Source organism: Colobus angolensis, unplaced genomic scaffold (assembly GCF_000951035.1).
Source record: "Colobus angolensis palliatus isolate OR3802 unplaced genomic scaffold, Cang.pa_1.0 Scaffold68, whole genome shotgun sequence".
NCBI classification, from domain to species: domain Eukaryota; kingdom Metazoa; phylum Chordata; class Mammalia; order Primates; family Cercopithecidae; genus Colobus; species Colobus angolensis.
Genome location: NW_012120487.1, coordinates 6664816 through 6685793, shown reverse-complemented (window position 1 = coordinate 6685793; position 20978 = coordinate 6664816). Strand labels below are relative to the sequence as shown.

Genomic DNA, 20978 nt, shown 5'->3' with positions numbered 1-20978 from the left:
CTTCCAGCCTCTCACAGCTGTTGGCAGGAGGACCTGGGTTTCTTGTGGCTCCTAGAGCAGTCCGGTACCTCTGCACCTACCTGCAAAGTGCGGCCAGTGCCCCCTGGCCTGGCCCTGTGTGGGTGCCCCTTCCCCGCTCCTCCTCCCCATCTGCAGAGCAGCCATCTCACTGCACTCCCTGTCTGTTTGAAGCTTACTTGCCGCTGTGGGGGTCCAAAGGGTGGACTTGGCTCAGAGCCAGGGTCCGAACTGGAAGAACTCTTAGACCTCAGATGGCCCCATTTTTCAGAGAAGATGAGTGGGACTCAGAGAGGAGAGGCAACCGACCTGAGGTCCCAGGATGGTGGTGCAATGAGGTGCAACAAACCCCCTGCTTCGCTCCCAGGCCAGGCACCGTCCCCACAGCTGGGCCGGGCTGTCTGAGGCAGAGCACTCCTGGCCTGCAGCCAGCCCCTCGCCTGGTCACCTCCCCACAGCAGGTCACACAAAGGCCCGTGGCCCGTAGGGATGGGCCTCACTCACCCCACCTGTGCCGCCCATGTTACAGAAGCCGTACGCCTGTCAGATCCCTGGCTGCTCCAAGCGCTACACAGACCCCAGCTCCCTCCGCAAGCATGTCAAGGCCCATTCCGCCAAAGAGCAGCAGGTGCGTAAGAAGGTAAGCCAGCCCTCCTCATCTGGCCCCTCCCGCCTCGTAGCTGCCTGCACCGCATCAGGCCAGGTGCCCACCCTCGACACGTGCATCTGCCCACCCATTTGCCCTGTATGCCACTGTTCGTCCATCCGTTCGTCCGTCCATCTGTCCGTCCACTTCCCACCTGCCCTGAGTGTCCCTGCTGACCTCCAGCTAGCCCTTTACCACCCACAGACTGCCCACCAGCTCCTCGCCCCATGCGTCTGTGCACCCCCCACAGCTTGTGTGGTAAACACATGATGTCCTGCCTTATGCTGGGCACAGAAGATGCAGAAATGTAAAAGCACAGCCCCAGTTTCAGTGGCCTGGCAGGCGAGGGCAGACACAAAGAGATGATTCCACCTCGTGTCATTAAGATGGCGAGAGAGTTGTGCAGAGAAAAGTCATGGCACAGATGAGGGGGCCTTAGCCCCTCTGGGTGGGAGCAGGAAGGTCCGTGCAGGAAGTGGCATCAGGCGTGGGTGCAGCGTTTAGGGGTGCGAGCGTGGAGTGGGCCCGCCGGGCTCGCCTCCGCTGGCTGTGTACCCAGGCACGTGCCTTTGGGCTTCGGGTTCCTCAGCCATCAGAGGGGACAACAAAGGACTTGCTTTAGACAGCTGTGGTCAAGAGTAAATGATGGTTTATGCTGAGGGTTTAGAACTGTACCTGGCACAAATTTAAAAGTTCACAACAGAAACTGGTGTATGTGTTCACTGGTCTTGAGGAAGGACTAAGTGTTTGGCTGGTGAATTCAGAAGAACGCTCCCCAGAGTGACGCGCTGAGCAAGGGCTGAAGCCTGCAGCCCACTGTGTGCGGGACCAGTGGGCACGCCTCTCTCGGGGCCGAGCAGTGCAGTGAGGAGAGGTGGTGTGGGCCGCGCTATGTCCAGGGCACAGTGGGCGCCATTGAGGGCTGTTAAGCAGAGCAGGGACATGGCATCTCGAGAGGTGACCCTGAGGGCCATGTAGAAAATGGGTTGGGGATGCTGTTTTGGACAAGCCGTGTGTGAGTTCCTGAGGGACTCGGCCATGGCAGGAGGGACAGGACTGCAGCTGGGGGCAGAGCCCACCTGGCTGGGTTAACTCACGCCTGCACTCCTATGGAATTCTGGGGCCAGGGAGTGAAGGTCCTTAAGGGCCAGGGAGGGTGTGGGGGTGAAAGAAACACCAGGGGCCAACTTGGGGACACTAGCATGACAGAGGAGGGCAGAGTGGGAAGATCACATTTATTGGTTCAACCAGATTTACAGAGCACCTACTGTATTCCAAGCATTGTTCTGTGAACTGTGGACACGGCCAGGAATGAAACAGAGCAGAGGCCTGCAGGCTGGAGGAAGCAGCTGCCTCAGGCCCTGGGATAGGGAGACAGCGATGGGGTGCTGGGAGCAAGGGGCCTCAGTGGGAAAGAGGATGGGAGGGGACAGCCCGGCTTGGGAAGTTGGTCTCCAGCCTGCAGGCAGTGGGGAGCGCTGGAAGCTGTGGAGCAGAGAGGGATGTGGTCAAAGCCTGCACCAAGAGCTTTCTGGTGAAACACCACCCCCAGGTTCCCTGAGGAGGGAGGGGATGTGCTTTAGCCCAGGTGCCTCTGCAGCTCAGGCACTGTTCCTGGGGCTTCATATCCTGTATCTCATTTAGGCCTCACTATAACCCTAGCTCCCCAGCTACTCAGGAGGGTGAGGTGGGAGGATCACTTGAGCCCCGGAGTTGGACTGCACACCAGCCTGAGCGACAGAGCAAGACTGTCTCAAAAAAAAAAAGAAGAAAAAAAAAGAAAGAAACCACAACTGTAGGTGTGGGCACTGTTTTTAATTCCCATTTTATTTTATTTTTAGAAACAAAGTCTCACTCTGTCACCTAGGCTGGAGTACCGTGGCATGATCATGGCTCATGGCAGCCTCCAATTCCTGGGCTCAAGTGATCCTCCTGCCTCAGCCTCCTGAGTAGCTGGGACTAGAGGCATGCTCCACTGCTCCTGGCTTTTTTGGTTTTTTTAAATATTTTTTTGTAGAAACAGAGGTTTCACTTTGTTGTCCAGACTGGTTTCAAACTCCTGACTTCAAGCAATCCTCCCACCTTGGCCTCCCAAAATGTGGGGACTAGAGTCATGAAACACTCATTTTAGAGATGGAGAAACTAAGGCTCAGAGAGTTAACAAACCAGCCCAACATCATGCACCCCAGAAGTGCCAGAGCCAGGATCCATCCCAGACCTGTCTGCTTCCAGGGCCTGAGCTCCGTTCACTGCTCTCAGGTTGAGGGCCTGAGTGGGGACAGGGAATGGCCCAGGCTCCAGTAGACTGGAGCGCCACACCAGGGAGGCTTCTGTCCCGGGCAGACCAGTGTCCGAGGACCAGAATCCTGTCCTGGCTTTCCCAGGCCCCATGCTTGGCTCGCACTGAGCCTCTGGGGACTTGGGGCCACAGATCTGCAAACTTTCCAACAATAAGCATCCATTAGGAGCCATCAGGGATGATGTATCTTTCTGGGTAAAGCGACCCTTGTATTATGACAAGTCCTTGGCAGCCCTGCTGCGTTTCAGAGAGAATTAGAAATGCTTTTCTTCCTTAATTCTCCTCTCCTGCTGCTCCTAATCCGATCGACATTGCGGTCTACAAGAACATGCCTTGGCTCTCTTTTGCCAGAAACTTAATCTACATGGAAAACAGCTGCTGGGTCAGGAAGCCGAGAGCCCAACTCGAGGCTGGGCACGCCTTCTCCAAGGCTGGGCCTGGCCCTGCTGGCCTGGGAGGGCAGAAAAGCTCTCAGCTGCTGTGTGATGTGGGGCAGGGCTCTCACCTTCTCTGGGTCTGTTTTGTCCTGGAGAAGATGAGCATTTGGATGAGCCAAGCTTTCAGATTTCCCTGAGAGAAGTGGCCCTTCCCATCCAGGTGCCTGCCCCAGGGTGTCATCGCCCAGTGTCCTGAAGGCCTCACCCTGTTCCCATTCTGGCTCTGGAAGATGTTCTGAGGTGACTGTCTGGGAACAGCCAAGGGTTGCTGGCCAAAGATTTGCTTGGGTTACTGGGTGTACCTCAGCCCAGGCTTGCCCTTAGCCAAGGGACCTCAAGTCCATATATGGATCCATCGTGCCCACGACGGGGTGACCAGATGGGGCTCAGCCAGCTGGAGCTCAGCCAGCCCTACCACAGCACTTCCAAAGCATGCCCCCAGCCATCATCTCATTACTCCTTATGGCCTGGGGTGAGGTGTGACTGTTGCTGCTTATTACAGGCTGGGTAGGCAAGACCCAAAGAGGTTGTGTTATTTGTCCAGCGTTACACAGGGAGTAAGAAGAGGTGGGATGGGATCTGAGCCCAGCTCTTCATCCCTAGCCCTGAACTATTTCCACTGAACCTTGTACCAAGAAGGAAGGAAGAAAGAGCTGGGGCGGGGTTGGGGGAGGCTGGCTGCACATCTATTGCGCTTTACTCCTACCGCATCCGTTCACCAGCGTGGCTGCACAGAACGCGCCTGTAGACCTCAGCTACCCATGGGAGGCCCCACTGCTGCACTTTGCCACCATTCTGTGTATGCGTTGAGGCCCCACCTGCCACAGGCTGCTCCCAGCAATGACAGTGTGGCAGGCCTAGCAGGGACACTGAGGCAGAGCCCTCCTAAGAGGAGCTGGACTCCCTGACATCCAGCAGACCTTGGCTGCTGAGGACTCCCTGAGTCCCTGTCCTGGAGGCTCCTGCCTGACCCCTTCTCCCTGCCTCCCTCTCTCAGTCCCTGGGCTCTCCCAGCCTGTCCAGTTCACAGATGGCACATCTCCCATTTAAATCCTTGCATGTTGAATCCCATCTTGGCATCTGCTTCTCAAAGGACCTGGACTAACATCATCTTCACGATGTACACAGTCAGCCCATTTCACAGATGGGAAACTGAGGCACAGTGAAGGGAAGGGTCTTGCGCTGGGGCTGCAGTCCTTTCTGCCCTGTCCCCTAACAGGAGGGTTGCTGGTGGGCAGGGGTCTCACACTAACACCTCCTTTCCCTCTGCTTGCTCCCCAGCTGCACGCAGGCCCTGACGTGGAGGCCGACGTCCTGACCGAGTGTCTGGCCCTGCAACAGCTCCACGCGTCCACACAGCTGGCTGCCAGCGACGGCAAGGGTGGCTGTGGCCTGGGCCAGGAGCTGCTCCCAGGTATGTGTGCGGGGAGGCAGGGCCAGGGGCATAGCCCAGAAGGGGCCTTTCTCTGCCCACAGTCAAGGACAAGTGATGCTCAGTGGGCCGTCCACAGGGGCTTGACTTGTTGTAGGCACTCACTCATCTGGACTCGGCTGCCGCTGCCTCTGGCTCCCTATTTCCAATCCATCTTCTCCCTGCGGCTCCTCTAACTAGGCGGACGTTCCTTCACATTCTTCTGTGGTTCCCCATTGCTCAGAGCACGAAGCCCTCACCCCTCTCAGCCTGGCCTTCAAGGGGTGTGGGGCCTGGGTCCTCCTGGCAGCCTCTTGCCTCCTCCTTGGCATGTTGGATGCAGTTCCCTGAACACTGTCTGCTCCTGCTCCCACCACCCCCGGGCACTGTCCACACCCAGCCAGCCCTCTTCTCCCACCCTTCATGAAGGTAGCTCCTGCCCTTCCTTCAGGACCCACCTCCTTGCCCCTCCTCCAGGAAGTCTTCCTGTGGGCTTCGCTCTGCCCCAGTGCTGAGCACTCTGAGCTGTCACTCTGCTTCCCATCTGCCCATCTGTCTCCCCCACCAGACTGTGAGTTCCTCAAGGGAGGCCCATGGTCTGCCTCATTCTGGGGTCACCAGCACCCAGGATGGGGACATGTGCAGAGCTGGGCTGGGGGAACCCACGGCCCTGCCCCGAGCATCCTCAAGAGAGGCTCTGGTGCCCTTGCTGATGGTCCATGCTGCCAGGATCATCCGCAGGGAGGAACCGTCTTCAAGAAGAGCCCATTCTGCCCCTGGCCTTGACTCCTGCTCCAGAGGAGAAAACTGAGGCTCTGAGAGGATAGGAACTTAGCCCAAATCACTTCCAGCTTATCGCTAAACTCTGTGGCCCAGAGATGGGGCCCCCGGAGCCCCTGGGACTCTGCAGGCCCCTCCAACCAGACGCTAAGGGCCTTTGGTCCAGCTGAGGTGGCCTGTCTCTCCCTCCCAGCAGCTGTGGGCCATGGGGCAGGTCTCAGGCCGCAGCAGGAATTCCTGGCTTTGAGGCTTGGGCATCCAGCCCAGATAAGGGCAGCATGGACTTTGGATTCCATCTGACAGTACTTGTGCTCTACCCCTGACTCCCCTAAAGAAACCACAATATCAGAGCAGAAAGCTCTGCCCACCCTCTGGGATTTCTTGAATTACTCCAACCATTTTAAACATTTTTTATTTTCTAATTTTTTATTCTTTCCCCTGAATGTTGAAGTAGCAACAGATTTAAAAATATATCAAAGCACTTGCCAAACAGCCTCATGAAGAAAAGCCTTTTAGCCTTTCTCATGGGTCCCCCTTTCCAGGGGTCTGTGCTCAGGCAGGTCCACGAGGGTGAGGACACAGGCAGATGCGTGCCTGGGGGAGGGTCTATACCCTCCTCACGTCTAGCTAGAGGACCCCTCTGCGTGGCTGCTTCTCACAGGGTCAGAATTGCTAAAATGGCAGGGCTGGAAGGGACCGGGGGGCTGATCCAACCCAGAGACGAAGGTATCTCAAGTGCCAGCTCCTAATAAACGGTCATGACAGTGACCACTTGGAGCTCCGTGTTGAGAAGGCCTCGGAAGCTGCTTCCTGATTCAGCCGGAAAGAAAGCTGCCGCAGAGGAGCAGTGCTGTCCCCAGTGCAAAGGTCTTGTGCCTACCCCATCAGTTTCACCTTGGGAAGACTCAGGCCTGGGCAGGAGAAGGAGTCACCTAAAGTCATCCAGAGAAGTCAGCAGCCAGTCCAGGCTGCAAGCTTGTTCTCCCAGATGCCAGCCTCAGGCTTGTCCCAGCGAGAAGGGACAGGGCCAGCAGTTTGCCATCTCTCAAGCACCTGCTTGGGCCTCTGACTTCACAAATACCCTCTCATTCAATCCCCAACTACGCTGTGCAGTAGGATGTGAACCCACACTACTGAGGAGAAACAGGGTCAACTGAGGCCCCATCATCACAGGTTGGAGGAGCCACTCCTGCTGAAGCTGCTGCCCTTGCTCTGTGACAATAAGTGGTGTCTTCCTGCTTTGAACCTCAGTTTCGCTCCCAGGCACTGAGGGATCTCATTTGCTATGAGAACAAATGTGATCATGGATGCGGTCACTTCTATAAACCCTATGTGACTGAGCATCTTACTGTTATTGTAGTTCATGGTGAGCAAGAAGAGTGACTATATACTCATCCACCTTACAATCGTGCACAGCCAGCACATATTGACTGTGCCAGGCGCTGTTCCAGGGACTGTGCATGGACATCGCTGTCATCATCCTCACATCGGCCTCAGAAGGCACACGCAAGCCACAGCCAGCAGGTGGGAGAGGCAGGATTGGAACCCAGACCATCTGTGCAGGCTGTCCTCTTAACCAGAGCCCGCACCTCCCTGCTGCTAGTGCTGCTCCTCTTCTATACTGAGCACCCATCCTCGAGCTGCTTCCAATGCAGCGGGGAGGGCCGGACCAGCCAGGTGAAGCCCAGGGTCCTGGATCCCCCAGGATCTGGCCTCCTGGGTTCTTCTGCAGGCCGCAGGGCAGATGGCTGAGAAGGGAACAGATGTTAGGGCCAGAGGTTAAGCGCTCATGGCTGATGATTGATGACACAGCTTTACAGCCTGAAGTGGTGCGTTTTGGGGAGAGCCCATCAGGCCCCGTGGCATCCCCACTTCCACCGCCCCTCGCAATCCTGTGGTTCCTTCATTCCCATCTGCTGTTCACTGACATGGTCAGCATCTCTAGTTCACACACTCGGTCACCCACCCTGTGTCCGTCCTTGGTGTGGAGACTGGACAGGCAGGGACCTGGCCCCGGGGCAGGGGCAAGGGCAGGGGACTAAGGGAGGATTAGCAGAGTCCAGAACAGAGGGGAAGGGTAAGGGATGGGCTGCAGAGGGAGACACCAAATTTCCATTGTCCACTTGCAGGACGCTCCCTCCAGTAGGCACCAGCTCTGTCCTGCACGGGAGAGCCCCGCCCAACCCCTGGGAGCTTATCTGCCAGGCCCATCCTGAGCAGATCCACGGCAATGTGATGGGCAGTGAGGACTTGAGAAGCACGAGGTCAGCATGGCTGAGGGAGAAGGTGCAGGATTGATCAGGATTCTAAGCCTTCCCGGCTGTCAGGCCCCCAAATTGGTTCAAGATGGCAGGCGAAGAGGTGCTAAGGAGAGTGGTGAGTGGCTCAAACCGCAGGCAGCTCCTCGCCAGGCTCCCTCCACAGACACTGCTTGAGGCGCCTTCCCCCAGCTGGGGAGGGAGGCAGTGGCTGGACAGACAGGTGGTGCTAGGCCTGGGAGCAGAGTCCCAGAGGCAGGGAGCGGTAAGGACGGCAGCCCAGAGGCCCTGGGTCTCACAGCAGCCAGCAGTGACGCCTGTTCAGAGCCGAAGCCTCAGCCGGGTATCCAGCCCATCACCTGAGCTGGAGCCACTCCTAGCCAGGGCCTCAAGTGGACTTTCTCTCCCCACTGCTTGGAAGATGGGCCTGACAAGCCGCCTACTCTGTGACTTTGGACCAGTCGTTCAACTTGTTAATATTTAGTTTCCTTATCTTAAAATGGAATATATTCTCTTCCCCACTGACGTTTGTCAAGCTGGTTAAACTAGATAATGTGGACAGTTTGGCACATAGTATGTTTTTAATTAATGGTAATTATTTTGATAGTAGAATCTCACACGATCTAACGTAACGTAGGGTGCTTGCAGCTCTAACTCCAGGCCGGGAGTTGCAAACTGTTTGGCCTCATAGGCACAGGGGCACTTTTTGCTTGTTATTGTTGTTTTGTTTTGAGACGGAGTTGCCCAGGCTGGAGTGCAGTGGCACCATCTCGACTCACTGCAACCTCCGCCTTTCGGGTTTAAGCCATTCTCCTGCCTCAGCCTCCCAGGTAGCTGGGACTACAGGCACAAACCACCACGCCCAGCTATTTTTTGTATTTTTAGTAGAGACAGGGTTTCGCCGTGTTGGCCAGGCTGGTCTCGAATTCCTGGCCTTAAGTGATCCTCCCACCTCGGCCTCCCAAAGCGCTGGGATTACAGGCTTGTTTTGTTTGTGTTTGTTTGTTTGTTTGTTTTTAACGGTTTCCATGTGAAGGTCTTTCTGGGACGTGTGCTCTCTGCTTTGCCACAGGCCCCGCTGCTCCCCTCATTAATCCGTGCAGTTTCATTTATTTTGCTCCCTGCCATGCTGCCTCAGGCACTGAGCTTGCTGTCCCTGCCACAGCCCTGCTCCATTCCCTGCAGCAGCCTCCTGAATTGCAGGCCTGGGCCAAAGGGGCAAGCCTGGTATGAGCTAGCCTTGGAACCCCAACCAACTGAGAAGGTAAAAGTTTCCCTTACCCCATCCATGAAAGGAGACTGGTGTATTCTCAGATTGGTCCTTATGGTGTAATAAGAGCGCTGGTCTGGATCCATGGTAACCAGAGTGCTATTCAGCATGTGAACAGCTGCCCTGGTGCACACTGGCCAACACCACATCAGTGCAGCCGGGGCTAGCCCCCAGGTCACACAGAGTCCATGAGGGCAGCCCCGGGCCAGCCCCCAGGTCACACAGAGTCCTCCCAGGGCATCTGCTGGATGCATGGACTGCAAAGAAAATGATGTCAATTGCTGTTAAAATAAACATGGCCAGATTGAGGAAGGGATACAAAACTGGCCATTCCCTAGAGAGATGAGCCCCGGAGAAGCCACAGCAAGGCTCAAGAAGGCCTGGGCTCCATTCTGGGTGTGGTGGCCTGGAATGCAGGCCTTTCATTCATCTTTTTTTTTTTTTTAGATAAAATAGGGAACATCAAAAACTTACAACTCTTGCTGTGTCTTTCCTAGGCTCCAGTCCCAGGGTAGGAGTTTATTTCCTACTCCGATTAGGGTTTCTTGTTGAAGGCATTTGGGGAGTGCTGGGTTCACCAACTCCAAACCCTCAGTTGGGCCCCTGGAGCAACATCTGACTGTGACCTCGTGTCCCCCATTGATTTATTAGCCTCCCTGTCTTAACAAGGGTAGGACTCTAGCGGGTAAAAGGTGATAAAAAGTGGCATCACCCTGCAGGTGTCTTCTGAAGGTTTAGAATCTGAGACTAGAATGTGGTTGACTCCTCTCCTCAGTTGGGACCCTTGTTCAGTACACAACCTATACAACCATCCATGGCAGCCCTTCTCAGAGGTCTCCCAAGCCAGGTGCCACCCAGCTAGTGCAGTCATCTCTCTTTGGAAGCCTTCACAGTGGACACCCCGGCTCTGCTTGCATATCTCTGGGGGAGGTAGTTATTCTGTGCAAGGGCAGCCCATTGCCCTGCAGCAGCACTGCCTGTTAGAAGGCACTGCGGTGCCCTGGGCTGCTGTCTGCTCTCAAGCTTCTCTCCATTCCTGGGTCTCTGCTTCCAGGACCACATGGAACAAGCCCCTTCTTTTCCAGAACAGCACCACAGAGATTTGAGGCAGCCTGCCCTATACATGCTCCCATTTCAAAACAGACACACACACACACACACACACACACACACACACACACACACACACACCCCCTGAGCACCCCATGCCTCTGACAGCCCCTTGCCAGTCCACCTCTGCTATCAGGGTGGACCCCAGCCCTGGACAAAGCCCTTTAGCCAGGGTCTGCAGGGCCGAACTGAGTGGAGTGGGGCCAGTACCTCCCTTACTGGGGCCCCTAAACTTCCAGTGATACAACGTTGCTCATTTTCCCTCTTGTCTTTCCTTCTCTATCATCAGGCGCACACGGCTCCTGGGCCATCACAGCCATCTCTGGGGAGTGGCCAGAGGCCAGTGAGCCTTGTTTTGTTCCCTGCAGGTGTGTATCCTGGCTCCGTCACCCCCCACAATGGACTTGCATCAGGCCTCCTGCCCCCAGCACACGATGTACCTTCTAGGCACCACCCGCTGGATGCCACCACCGGTTCCCACCACCATCTGTCCCCTCTGCCCATGGCTGAGGGCACCCGGGATGGGTATGTACACCAGGCCAGTCCTCTTGGGGCAGCAAGGGGGGCTCTGGGGGGGAGACAGGGAGGGCAAGTGTCCCACACTATCTATCTGCTTGTTACTGATAATGAAAATAGCCAACCTTCGGGGAACACTGACTGCGGACTGCATTCCACACACTTTCTGTGCATGATTCCGTTGGTGCCTGCGGTAACCCTGAGTAGACAGTATTGGCTTCTGAATGCCTCATTCCATGCAGTCCCTCCTCCCCACTGGAGGACCCTGGGAAAGCGCTATGGCCCCTCCCAGCGACCCCTGCATTCTGGGCTGCCACACCCAGAATGGAACCCAGGCCTCCTCAGGGCCTCACTCTGGCGTCTCCTTGGCTCATCTGTGCATTTGGGAGCAGACTGCCCGCGGCGTGCACTCCACAGATGCTGGTCTGGGTCCCATACCCATCTCCAGCCACTGCAGCTGTGACACTGCCCGGCCTGCGGGGGCTGTCTGGGAGCCTTTACTTCTGGATGACTGCAGAGAGAGGCAGCCTCTTCCTGCGCCCAGTGTGGTTCTCATTGTGGCCACTTAATTGACTGGAAATGGTGAATGTGTTAATTGCTGGACCATGATCTGCCAAAATCTGTTTTTCTTGCAAATGAGCAGAGGGGATGCCTCACAGCCCCGCCCTCCTGCCCTCCCTGCTGTTTTTTGCTGATCACCTTGTCCCCGCAGGCCTGGCCTCAGCACCTTCCTCCTTCCCTGCCCTTCCTCCTCCTGGCTGCAGCCTTGGCCTTGGCCTGCCTGCGCCTGGGGCCAGCCTGGCTTCATCGCCACATTTGTGGCCCACTGCTCCTATTATTACTGGGCTCCTTCTGCCATTCATTCACGCATTTATTCGGTGTTCAATTATGGAGCCCCTGTGGGCAGGCCCTGGGCCCAATGCTGGGGCTGTGGATGACTCTGGCCCTGGAGATGCTCACTGTGAGAGGAAGACCGACCACACAGGCGGCCAGTGGTGTGCGGCAAGGAAGCAGAAGGGCTGTGGAGCCCAGAGGAGAGCCCAGTGGGGTGTGGCTGCCGGGAGGATATTAGGGAAGGCTTCCTGGAGGAGGTGAGGCTAAGCCAGACCTCCAAGGTGAGGCTGGAGTTGGATGAGTGGAGAGGCTGGGAGGAAGGAGTGGCAAGAATGAAGGTAGGCATGGTGAGAACTTGGGGTGTTCTGGGAAACATGAATCATCATGTGGGGTGACGAACTTGGGAGAGATGTCACCAGGTCCAGATCCCAAGGCCTGGGATGAGACTCAACCTGAAGAGTGTTGAGCGGTGATGTGCTCAGGTTTGGGGATGAGGACGCAGGGCAGCGTTGCAGGGGTGGGGTGGACTGTGGGGTGCTGGATGGATGGGATCCTGAGCCAGGGCCTGGTTCAGGCTGGGGAGGGGGAGGCCGGAAGGCAGTGGAAGGCAATGGTGGCACAGAGGCAGCGGGAGTGGGAAACCCGAGCAGCTGGGAATGGAGAGGAGGGGGCCTCAGGGATGAGCTGAGGGTACAGAGGGGCTGCTGACAGGCAGGGGAAGATTGCGGCTGTGAGTGTGAACAGAGAGCCATGAAGAGGCAGCCTGAAGGGGCTGCAAGGGGGACCCAGAAAACCGGGCCCTCCTCGAGCCTCAGCTGCGGCTTCTGTGAAAGGCGTTAGAAGGCACTCCCTGAGGAAGGTGGTGAGGGCCGTACACACGCCTGACACTGTGTACCTCACCTGGCACAGGCTCCACTACGATGGTCCCCGCCCCCACCCATACCCGCTCAGGCCACCTGCTCACCCACCAACCAGCTGAAAAACATCTCCAACCAAAGGAAAATAAACCACGAAGGCCACTCGCTGCTCGGGCCCGTGCACTCTGCTCCGCCTCATTCATCACCTGCCTGCCGCCTGCGTAAGTGCCCGTCAAGAATTCTGCAGCGAGAAGCAGAGTGATGACAAGACGGGACCCCCGCCTGCCCACCCCTGCCTGCGGGTAGGAGCCTCGGGTCCAGCTGCAGGAGAGAAGCATCCTCGTGCCTGACACCAGGCCCAGGCCCAGCGTGAATGGGTTTCTTTTTTCATCCCCTGAGAAGAGAGTGGGGAAAGGGCCTTCAGCCTCCACTTCCTGCCAAAGTCAACAAGGAACGGCCACTTGTGGCTCCCCAGTGGTTTGCTGGGACGTTTAAATAGCTTGACAGAATTATCTGATTCACTCAAAAATATGCTAAGAGGGCCTGACTTCATGACCAAATTTATTTACCCTGGCTCAGAGAAGACGCCGAATAGGGTATTTTCTTTCCCAGCCTTGTGCGAGGTATGAAGCTCTCGGTCTGCCAGGCCAGTGAGGTTTTATATTAATTTTTATAGGTTCCAGTTGAAGCAAAAATATTTGATTTAGGAATCATTTGCATGACTCAGAGGAGGAGCTCCAAAAGATCTTTTTTGCCTTTTAAAGAGTTCAGGTAGAGCAGCATAGCCTCAGGCGTCATGTCTGCTGTGGAGAGAGTTGTGTTCTGTTTAATTTCACTGGCTGTGAAGGTGGCAAATGTGAATTTATGGTGGAGTGAGACAGGAAAAACAAACTTTTGAAAATGCATGTTTTTTCCCCTTCATATCGGGTTCATCTTAATCCTGCAATGCCGTTAATCTCTGAAGTTTGTAGCTGAGAGATTCAGAAACTCATTTATTAGTGTCATCGGTTGTTCGCTGTGTGCCAGGCCCAGCACTGGGCACCGAGTGACCGAGAAGGACTAAGACCTGGCGCTCCCTACGGGGGCTCTAGGAAACCAGGGGAGGGCTGAGTTGTGGGTGCCCAGATGGGATGGGGATAAGGCAGCCACCACACAGCAAGCCTGCAGGAAGGAGGAACTACTCCCGGGCCAGGCCCTGACCCAGCTTCAGCCAGGAGAACTGGTCATAAGAACACACAGCTTGTGCACAGCTGTCCACAGTGTCTAGTGCATAGAGGAAGACGCTGTCCCACTGGATCACCCCATAAGACAGACCTAAAGATAATGACGATAATGATAATTTATTCCTGGAGGTATGATGAGGATTTGGCTCATGAACTTAAAACAGTGACAGGGATCCAGCAGTGTGTTAGTGGCTGGGCCAGGGACCCAGCACCGAGGCCTTGCTTCCCCTGTCCTCAGAGAGCTCACAGTCACGGGGGCCCCACACATGTGGATGACGACAGCAGACTGGAGGGGCAGTCAAGGGGCTGCCAACGTTGGAGGGGGCAGAGAGGAACTTGGCATGGCACAGATGCGGAGACACCAGCCTCTCTCCAAATCCACTTTCCCAATTTCCAGATAGTCCTGCTTCCTTCAGAGAGGCACTGATCTGTTAACACTTGGTGTCTCAGAGGGTGGGCAAGGGTCACGAGGTCACCTGGAGCTGTGACATTGAATTTGCTGTGTATTTTAATGTGGATGGTCCAGGAAGCCACAAATCCAGACAAGAAAATGGGGACTCTGAGCTCTCACTGTCTCCCTCTTTCTGCCATGCACATAAATGCTTTACAAGCTGTGAGCCTTCAGCCTTGTCCCCAGAGCCCCCAGGCTGTTGATCCCAAAGTCATTTTAGCCCCTGTGAACGGGGCCCAGGGGCTTAGGAAGGTAGAGTGAGAAGGGAACCTGGCCTGCAGCATCCTGCAGTCCAGGTAGTGGGCCCCCGAGCTGGGCTGGGCTCAGGGCGCCTGTGCCGCTCTCAGCCACTGCAGTCTTGTTTCAGAACATGAGCTTCCAGAGTGCACAGTCTAGAGCCTGCATCCCTCAGGCCCTGTAGGAAGGCAACTGGTGAGCCCCCCATCGCAGGAGGTATGCAAGTGGAGGAGAGATGGCCAGGGTTGGAAACAGGAGAAGGTTCCTCAGAGTACACTGTGCAGGAAAAAAATGCCAACTTGGCCACGGGACCGACTTGCTAGTTTTTCTTTCCTTCCTTTTCATAATGATGATGATGATTGATGAGTGGCTAAGAATGTATTGGACATCACACTTTGTCTACATTGCTTTAATGTCACCCTCACTGTAACCCCTGAGCTCAGTGTTGTGTGGCTGGGAGTAACGGGCAAACCTCTCTGAGCCTTGGTTTTCTGGTCTGCAAAAAGGACACAAGAACACCTGTCTCCTGGGGCCTGGAGCAAGTCAGGGGCTCAGTGAATGCTGACTGTGAGGGCCATGGGCTGCTCCAGGGCTCCTCGTCCAGGTGGCCAGAGTGGCGTGCACGAGGCAGAGAGCCGGGCACCCAGCAGGTAATGAACGCTACAGTGTGCCAGGTGATGAGCCAGCAGCCCTTCCAGGAAACCAAGGCTCAGAGATATTAAGCAACTTGCCCAAAATAGTTGGCCAATGAGAGCAATTAGGGGTTCGAACACAGTTCTCTAAGCTGGAAAGGTTGCGCCTCTTACCCAGATCCTTGCTGACTCTCCTAAATACCAGACTCCAAAGCTTACAGGATTGAAAAGTTTGGCTTGAACATGACCAAAAATAAAAGCTCCTCTTCTAACTATTGTAAGTCGGAGCAGGTCAGCTGGTGAGCGCGCTCCTCATTGCTGGAGGGGAGTAAGCCACAGCAGCCCTGCCTCTGGCCCCCATTCTCCACACCCCTGCCTGCTGACGGGCATCTTTGTTCTCTCCAGGTTGGGGCCCGGCCTCCTCTCACCCATAGTCAGCCCCCCGAAGGGGCTCGGGCCACCGCCATTGCCCCCATCCTCTCAGAGCCATTCTCCTGGGGGCCAGCCCTTCTCCACACTCCCCAGCAAGCCGTCCTACCCACCCTTCCAGAGCCCTCCACCCCCGCCTCTGCCCAGCCCACAAGGTAAGCTCTGGCCAGGGGCCCGCTCCGTATAACCCCCGATTCCCACTCAGAGACCCCAGAGGAACGAGGAGACAGCGGCCTAGTGGGGGAGGCAGGTACTCAGAGAATGACCGACTGGGCACTGGGGGCTGAGAGAACTGAGAGAAGCTGGGAGACGGGACATAAGAGGCCCAGCTGGGGGCATGGCCTGGAGAAAACTGGTTCTGAGAGTGAGGAAGAGCATGTTCCGGACGAGGTGGCAAAGGCCCGCTGCCCCGAGGAGAGGCCAGTGAGCAGGAGTGAGCGCCTGAGAGTGGAGGGAGTAGGCATTAGCTATGGGTGACTCAGGAGCAGCCACGTGAGACCATCTCAGCCACCCCTCACCTGCCCTCCCCTCCCTGCAGGGCAGAGCTGAGAATGGGGCCCAGCCTCCTGCACCTTCTCTGCCCTGGGCCTCCTCTCTCTCTCACACCCACAATGCCTGGACAGGACAACACGGGAGGTGCAGCGTGCAGCAAGGATATTCCCCTCCCTGCCCTGGGCACTTCTCCTTTGTGAACGCGGCCCCTGCCACCCCCATCTGCAGGTTACCAGGGCAGTTTCCACTCCATCCAGAGTTGCTTCCCCTATGGTGACTGCTACCGGATGGCCGAACCAGCAGCCGGCGGGGACGGACTGGTCGGGGAGACCCATGGTTTCAACCCCCTGCGGCCCAATGGCTACCACAGCCTCAGCACGCCCTTGCCTGCCACAGGTGAGCCCTGCCTGCGTGGCTCCCGGTCCTGGGCATCTGCCGAGGCTCAGCCCTGTGCTGCGTGCTGCATACACACTCTCCTGCAGTCTTTGGACGTTTCTGTGGTGGGGCCAACCCCACTTCACAGAGGGGGAAGTAGAGGCTCAGAGAGGTCCCAGGACCCCGCAGAACTGTCTGTACCTGCCTGACTGGAAAGTGCATGCTCCTTCCACAGCTTTGCGAGCCTTATGTGTGTCTGAATGCTGACAGGTTTCTGAAGAATCGGACTGGGAGCTCATGGTTTAATTACTGCTTCTCTTTATTTATTGAGCACCTACTGTGTGCCAGGCATAGCTGCAGACCCTGGGGATGTAGCAGGAAATGAACAAATCCTGGTCTCCCTTTGGCAACAGAGGAGACTAGGCCGGGACAGAGCTTAGAGGTTGTGCTGTTCCTTCCCTGCATTGGTACCTGGTGCTGCCCTGCAGGGCCCTGGGCCTCCCCAGCTCTGCCCCAGGCTTGGCTAGAGAAGCCCGGGGAGGGGGAGGGTGCCCACAGCCCAGGTGGAACCGGGCTCAGATCAGCGGGGCAGGCCTAGTCAGAGCACGGGCATCAGAAGGGAGGGGCTAGACCCTCCCTGAGTTCCTGGAGCTGAGACCCACCCTCTAAACAGCCTCCGGGCCAGGTCTAACAGGTTTCCGGGGCTCCAACAAAAGGGAACCTGAGACCCTCCCAGAGGCGGGTCAGCTTCTGGGGTAGCTTTGATTGCGTGAGCATGAGCCGGAGGGTGGAGGGACATGGAGGGTGGAGGGACAGGCAAATAGGGACAAGCGCTGAGGCGTCAGCTGGGTACATACCACCCTGTGGGTCCATGTCCACACACCTGCGCCCATGCCAGGTGTCTGTGTGTGCCCGTGCTTGCAGGCACAGGTGGCTCTGGGCAGCATGCACTCCATGAGTGTTAGGAGCTGGCAGGGCTGCACTGTTGTGTCCACACACATGTGTCACTCCAGGTTTATGCAGATGTCCGTGCACCCCGTCTGTGTGCACATCATGTCACCCACCCCATGACGCATGGCCGTTGCCACAGACGCGTGCTTGTGTGCACCTGTGTTTGAGGACCGTGCCCACAGGCCTGTGGGTAAACATGTGCCATGTCCATGCGAGATAGACGTATGTGCATGTCCCCCTGCGTGACATGGGGCCCACATGGAAGACGGGTGCTCTGTGTCTGTGTATACCCGAATTGAGGTGCCCAGCACTGTGGGCTCTCCCCATCTTGTCCTCCCCACCCTGATCCAGCCCACATGGGATTTCTCAGCTGAGCAGCAAGGCTTAGAATGAATAGCTCTGAATGGAGCGGGAGGCAGCTTCCACGCCCCGCCCCTACACCGGCCAGGGGAGGTTCTTTCAGCCTCCCCTCTCCCCAGTGTCCACTGCAGGCCTGCTTAGCGGCCTTCTGCGCACACCTCCCTGGCCAAGCAGAAATCACACACAGAGCACAGAGCATTAAATTCAGACTGACAAGCTTCAGGGGGGCTGCAGGCCTCAGAACAGTTCAGCCCAACCCCACTGCATAGACTGAGGCTCACCTGTCTTAGGTCCCACAAACGCGTGACAGCAGCTCATTGGCAGGCCTTTAGGGCAGGGGCTGGAGAAGATGACCCCTCCCGCCCCTCCCAAGTCAAGAGCCTTTGAGTGGTGGCCCCACCCTGGAGACAGCATGTCCAGTGGAAGAGCCAGGTATCTCTGGAGCCAGATGGACCTGGGTTCAATCCCAGCTCCCCTCCTTACTCACACTGACCTTAGGCAAGCATCCTGGCCTCTCTGTGCCTGCCTTCTCAGCTATAGAATAGGAAGGCTAGTGAAATCCACCGCATGGGAGCATTGTAGTGCCGAAGCAAAGCAAGCTGAAATGAGCACTTACTAAGTGCCCAGTAAATGCTGGTGCCTTTCTTTGGGTTTCTTGAGTCTGGTTCGGGGATGCAGCTGAAAAGGTGGGGGTGAGCCAGTCCTTCTACCAGGAGGGGACCAGCCCCTGAGGGCAAGGGCTGAGCTGCTCCTACCCTACCCCTCTCCTTCCCCACATTCTGCCCCACAGCCCAGCCCTGGTGATGGAGTTAGCCCTGTGCCTGTCTCCCCAGCTGCCCTGGGCCCCCTGGATATGCCAGGCCCAGGGTGCCTCCCAAGCCCTCACCCCACCCCAGCCACCAGCTCCCCCATTTGGAAAAGTTGGGGGCTCCAAGCAGGCCCCACCGACAGGACACTGTGACGGGCACCCTGGGCAGATGGGGTGGGGCCTGGGAACTGGGAAGCATGAGCAGGCACTGCCCCTGCTGCCTCCAGCGCTGACCCTTTCCCACCCACTCACAGGATATGAGGCCCTGGCTGAGGCCTCATGCCCCACAGCACTGCCACAGCAGCCATCTGAACATGTGGTGTCCAGCGGCCCCGAGGACTGTGGCTTCTTCCCCAATGGAGCCTTTGACCACTGCCTGGGCCACATCCCCTCCATCTACACAGACACCTGAAGGAGCCCCCACATGCGCCTGCCCGTCCAGCACTGCAGATGCCACCTTGCCCACCTGCTGTCACTCCCACCCTCCGTGCACCCAGCGGGAGTGCCAGGCCACAGCCAGAACAGCCAGGCCAAGACCCAGGGAAGCCAGTGCTGCCACGCCACCCAGCGCTGCCAGGGAGCCACCCTCCGAGCCCGCACTGGGCACGCAGAGGTGCCTGCCAGGATGCGTGGCCCTGTAACATTCCCTCGATTGTGTCTTCCCGTTCCTCCCCACGGTGGTTTTGAAATCACAGACCTCGTGTATATAAAATATGCAGAACTTGTTTTCCATTCCCCTGCCAGTTTTATATTTTTGGTTTTACAAGAAAAACATTAAAAACTGGAAAGGAGATGTGAGGGCCTGATTCTGCGTTGTGATTCAGCCCAGAGGCTGGGACCAGGAGAGCCTTAGAGGAGGGTGCAGAGCCGGGTGTTCAGGGCTAGGGAGGCTGCATGGAAACCAGCTCAGGCCCTGGGTTCTGACCACAGGGATGGGAACCAGTGGCACGTGGCCCCCCCCACCATGCACTATGGTCCTTACAGACACCAGCGTTAGTCCCAGGACTGTGCAGTGAGGTAGGCCTATCCCCGTGGACAGGTGGGCAAACTGAGGCTGGGAGGGTGCGGCAACAGGCTTCAGATCCCGGGCCCCACAGTCAGACCACACTTGGGACCCAGCCCCATCTGACCTGGGCCCCTGCCTGCTGCAGTGACTCCTCTGCAGGTGGGAGAATGAGCTTCAGATCTAGTGTCTGGGCTTCTGCAAACAGAGAAAACCCTGGGAGGGCAGGGCAAGCCTGCTGGGGGTAGAGCCCAAACAGCCTCTAAAAGCCAGAGGCAAAGGCCGGTCCCTGCAGATAGGCCGGGTGCCAAGAGCAGCCTTTGTCTCAGGAGCCTTGTGCCCACCCTGGAGGACCGAGGCTCGCGTGGGTCTGTCCCTATTGCCCGTCTGTCTCCCTCCAGCATCCAGCATGAGGAACAGGCTCATGCTCCAGGCCTGGGCAGGTGACCTGGGTGGTGGCCAGCATCTCACCCTGTCACACTGACCACCTGCTACAAAGATCCAGGGAAGTTCCTGCCTCATCCCCTCTGGAGTGGAACCATGCAAGGGCGGTCACGTTTACCACCCTCCCCGTGCTCCCAGAAACAGCCTAGGGAGAGGTCTTCTTGTCCCCTCTGTAGGTGAGGAGGGGCAGCCAGCATTCACACCCTCACCAAAGGGCCGCCTCTTTGTACCACACGCTGACTTAGGCAGGCAAAGCCAGATGAAAGGCCCAGTAACCCCCTTCTGTAAAGAAGGGTCTCTTATAGAAGACCCTCGGTCTCCCTTTATAGAGAGGAAGACCAAGGGTCAGAGAGAACACCTAGCCACGTGGTGACAGAGCCGTGATGCGTGCCTGGTCGCCCCCCTCATCCGCGATGTCACTGACGCAGTGGTGCCATGCCGGCCTGCGGGGCTTCCCGGGGATCTGCTCTCCACCTCCTCCCAGGAGCCTGCTGATGAGGTGCTTGCACCCATGTCCTACCTGCCCCTCCAGACGTGCACTCTGCCTGGCCTGTGTCCAGGGCCAACCCATGGGGGCTGCATTTGGGGCCGCTCCCCTCTGGCTCCGGGCTGGCTCCAGCCAGTGAGGAGCCCAGCATGGGAAGGAGGTGGGAGGGAGGGTCCCTGGGTGGCAGTGGCCCTCTCCACACAGCCCAGTCCAGGCTGGGAGCGGCTCCCCTCCTCCCTCGCTCAGGCGTGGAGGGAGTGGGGAATCACTCGAGACACCCTGGCCCACACCGCAGCATGGTCCCCTCAGGAAACTCCTGGCGAGCCTGAGCTGAAAAGGACCATCTTTCCTGCCAAACCCTGCTACTTACTCCCATCCTACAGGCACGGAAACTGAGGGACGGTGCGCCCAGCGCAGTGACTCACGCCTGTAATCCCAGCATTTTGAGAGGCCAAGGCAGGTGGATCAGGTCAGGAGTTCAAGACCAGCCTGGCCAACATGGTGAACCCCTGTCTCTACTAAAAATACAAAAAATTAGCCGGGCGTGGTGTGGTGTCGGGCGCCTGTAATCCCAGCTACTTGGGAGAGTCACTTGAACTCAGGAGGTAGAGGCTGCAGTGAGCTGAGATCGTGCCAATGCACTCCAGCCT

At 57.2% G+C, this 20978-nt stretch overlaps 1 protein-coding gene across 2 annotated transcripts in view; it reads left to right on the top strand.

Annotated features, from left to right (window-relative positions):
• The window catches only part of LOC105500692 (zinc finger protein GLIS1), a 248727-nt gene extending 229540 nt beyond the window's left edge, over positions 1 to 19187 (top strand). For both annotated transcript variants that reach the window (XM_011926311.1, XM_011926312.1), the window contains exons 5-10: positions 548 to 658; positions 4682 to 4814; positions 10598 to 10754; positions 15385 to 15563; positions 16129 to 16296; positions 18649 to 19187. In XM_011926311.1, coding sequence (XP_011781701.1) covers positions 548 to 658; positions 4682 to 4814; positions 10598 to 10754; positions 15385 to 15563; positions 16129 to 16296; positions 18649 to 18806 — 906 coding nt within the window. In that variant the 3' untranslated portion in view covers positions 18807 to 19187. The remainder of the gene's footprint in view (positions 1 to 547; positions 659 to 4681; positions 4815 to 10597; positions 10755 to 15384; positions 15564 to 16128; positions 16297 to 18648) is intronic.
• The last annotated feature ends 1791 nt before the right edge of the window (positions 19188 to 20978 follow it).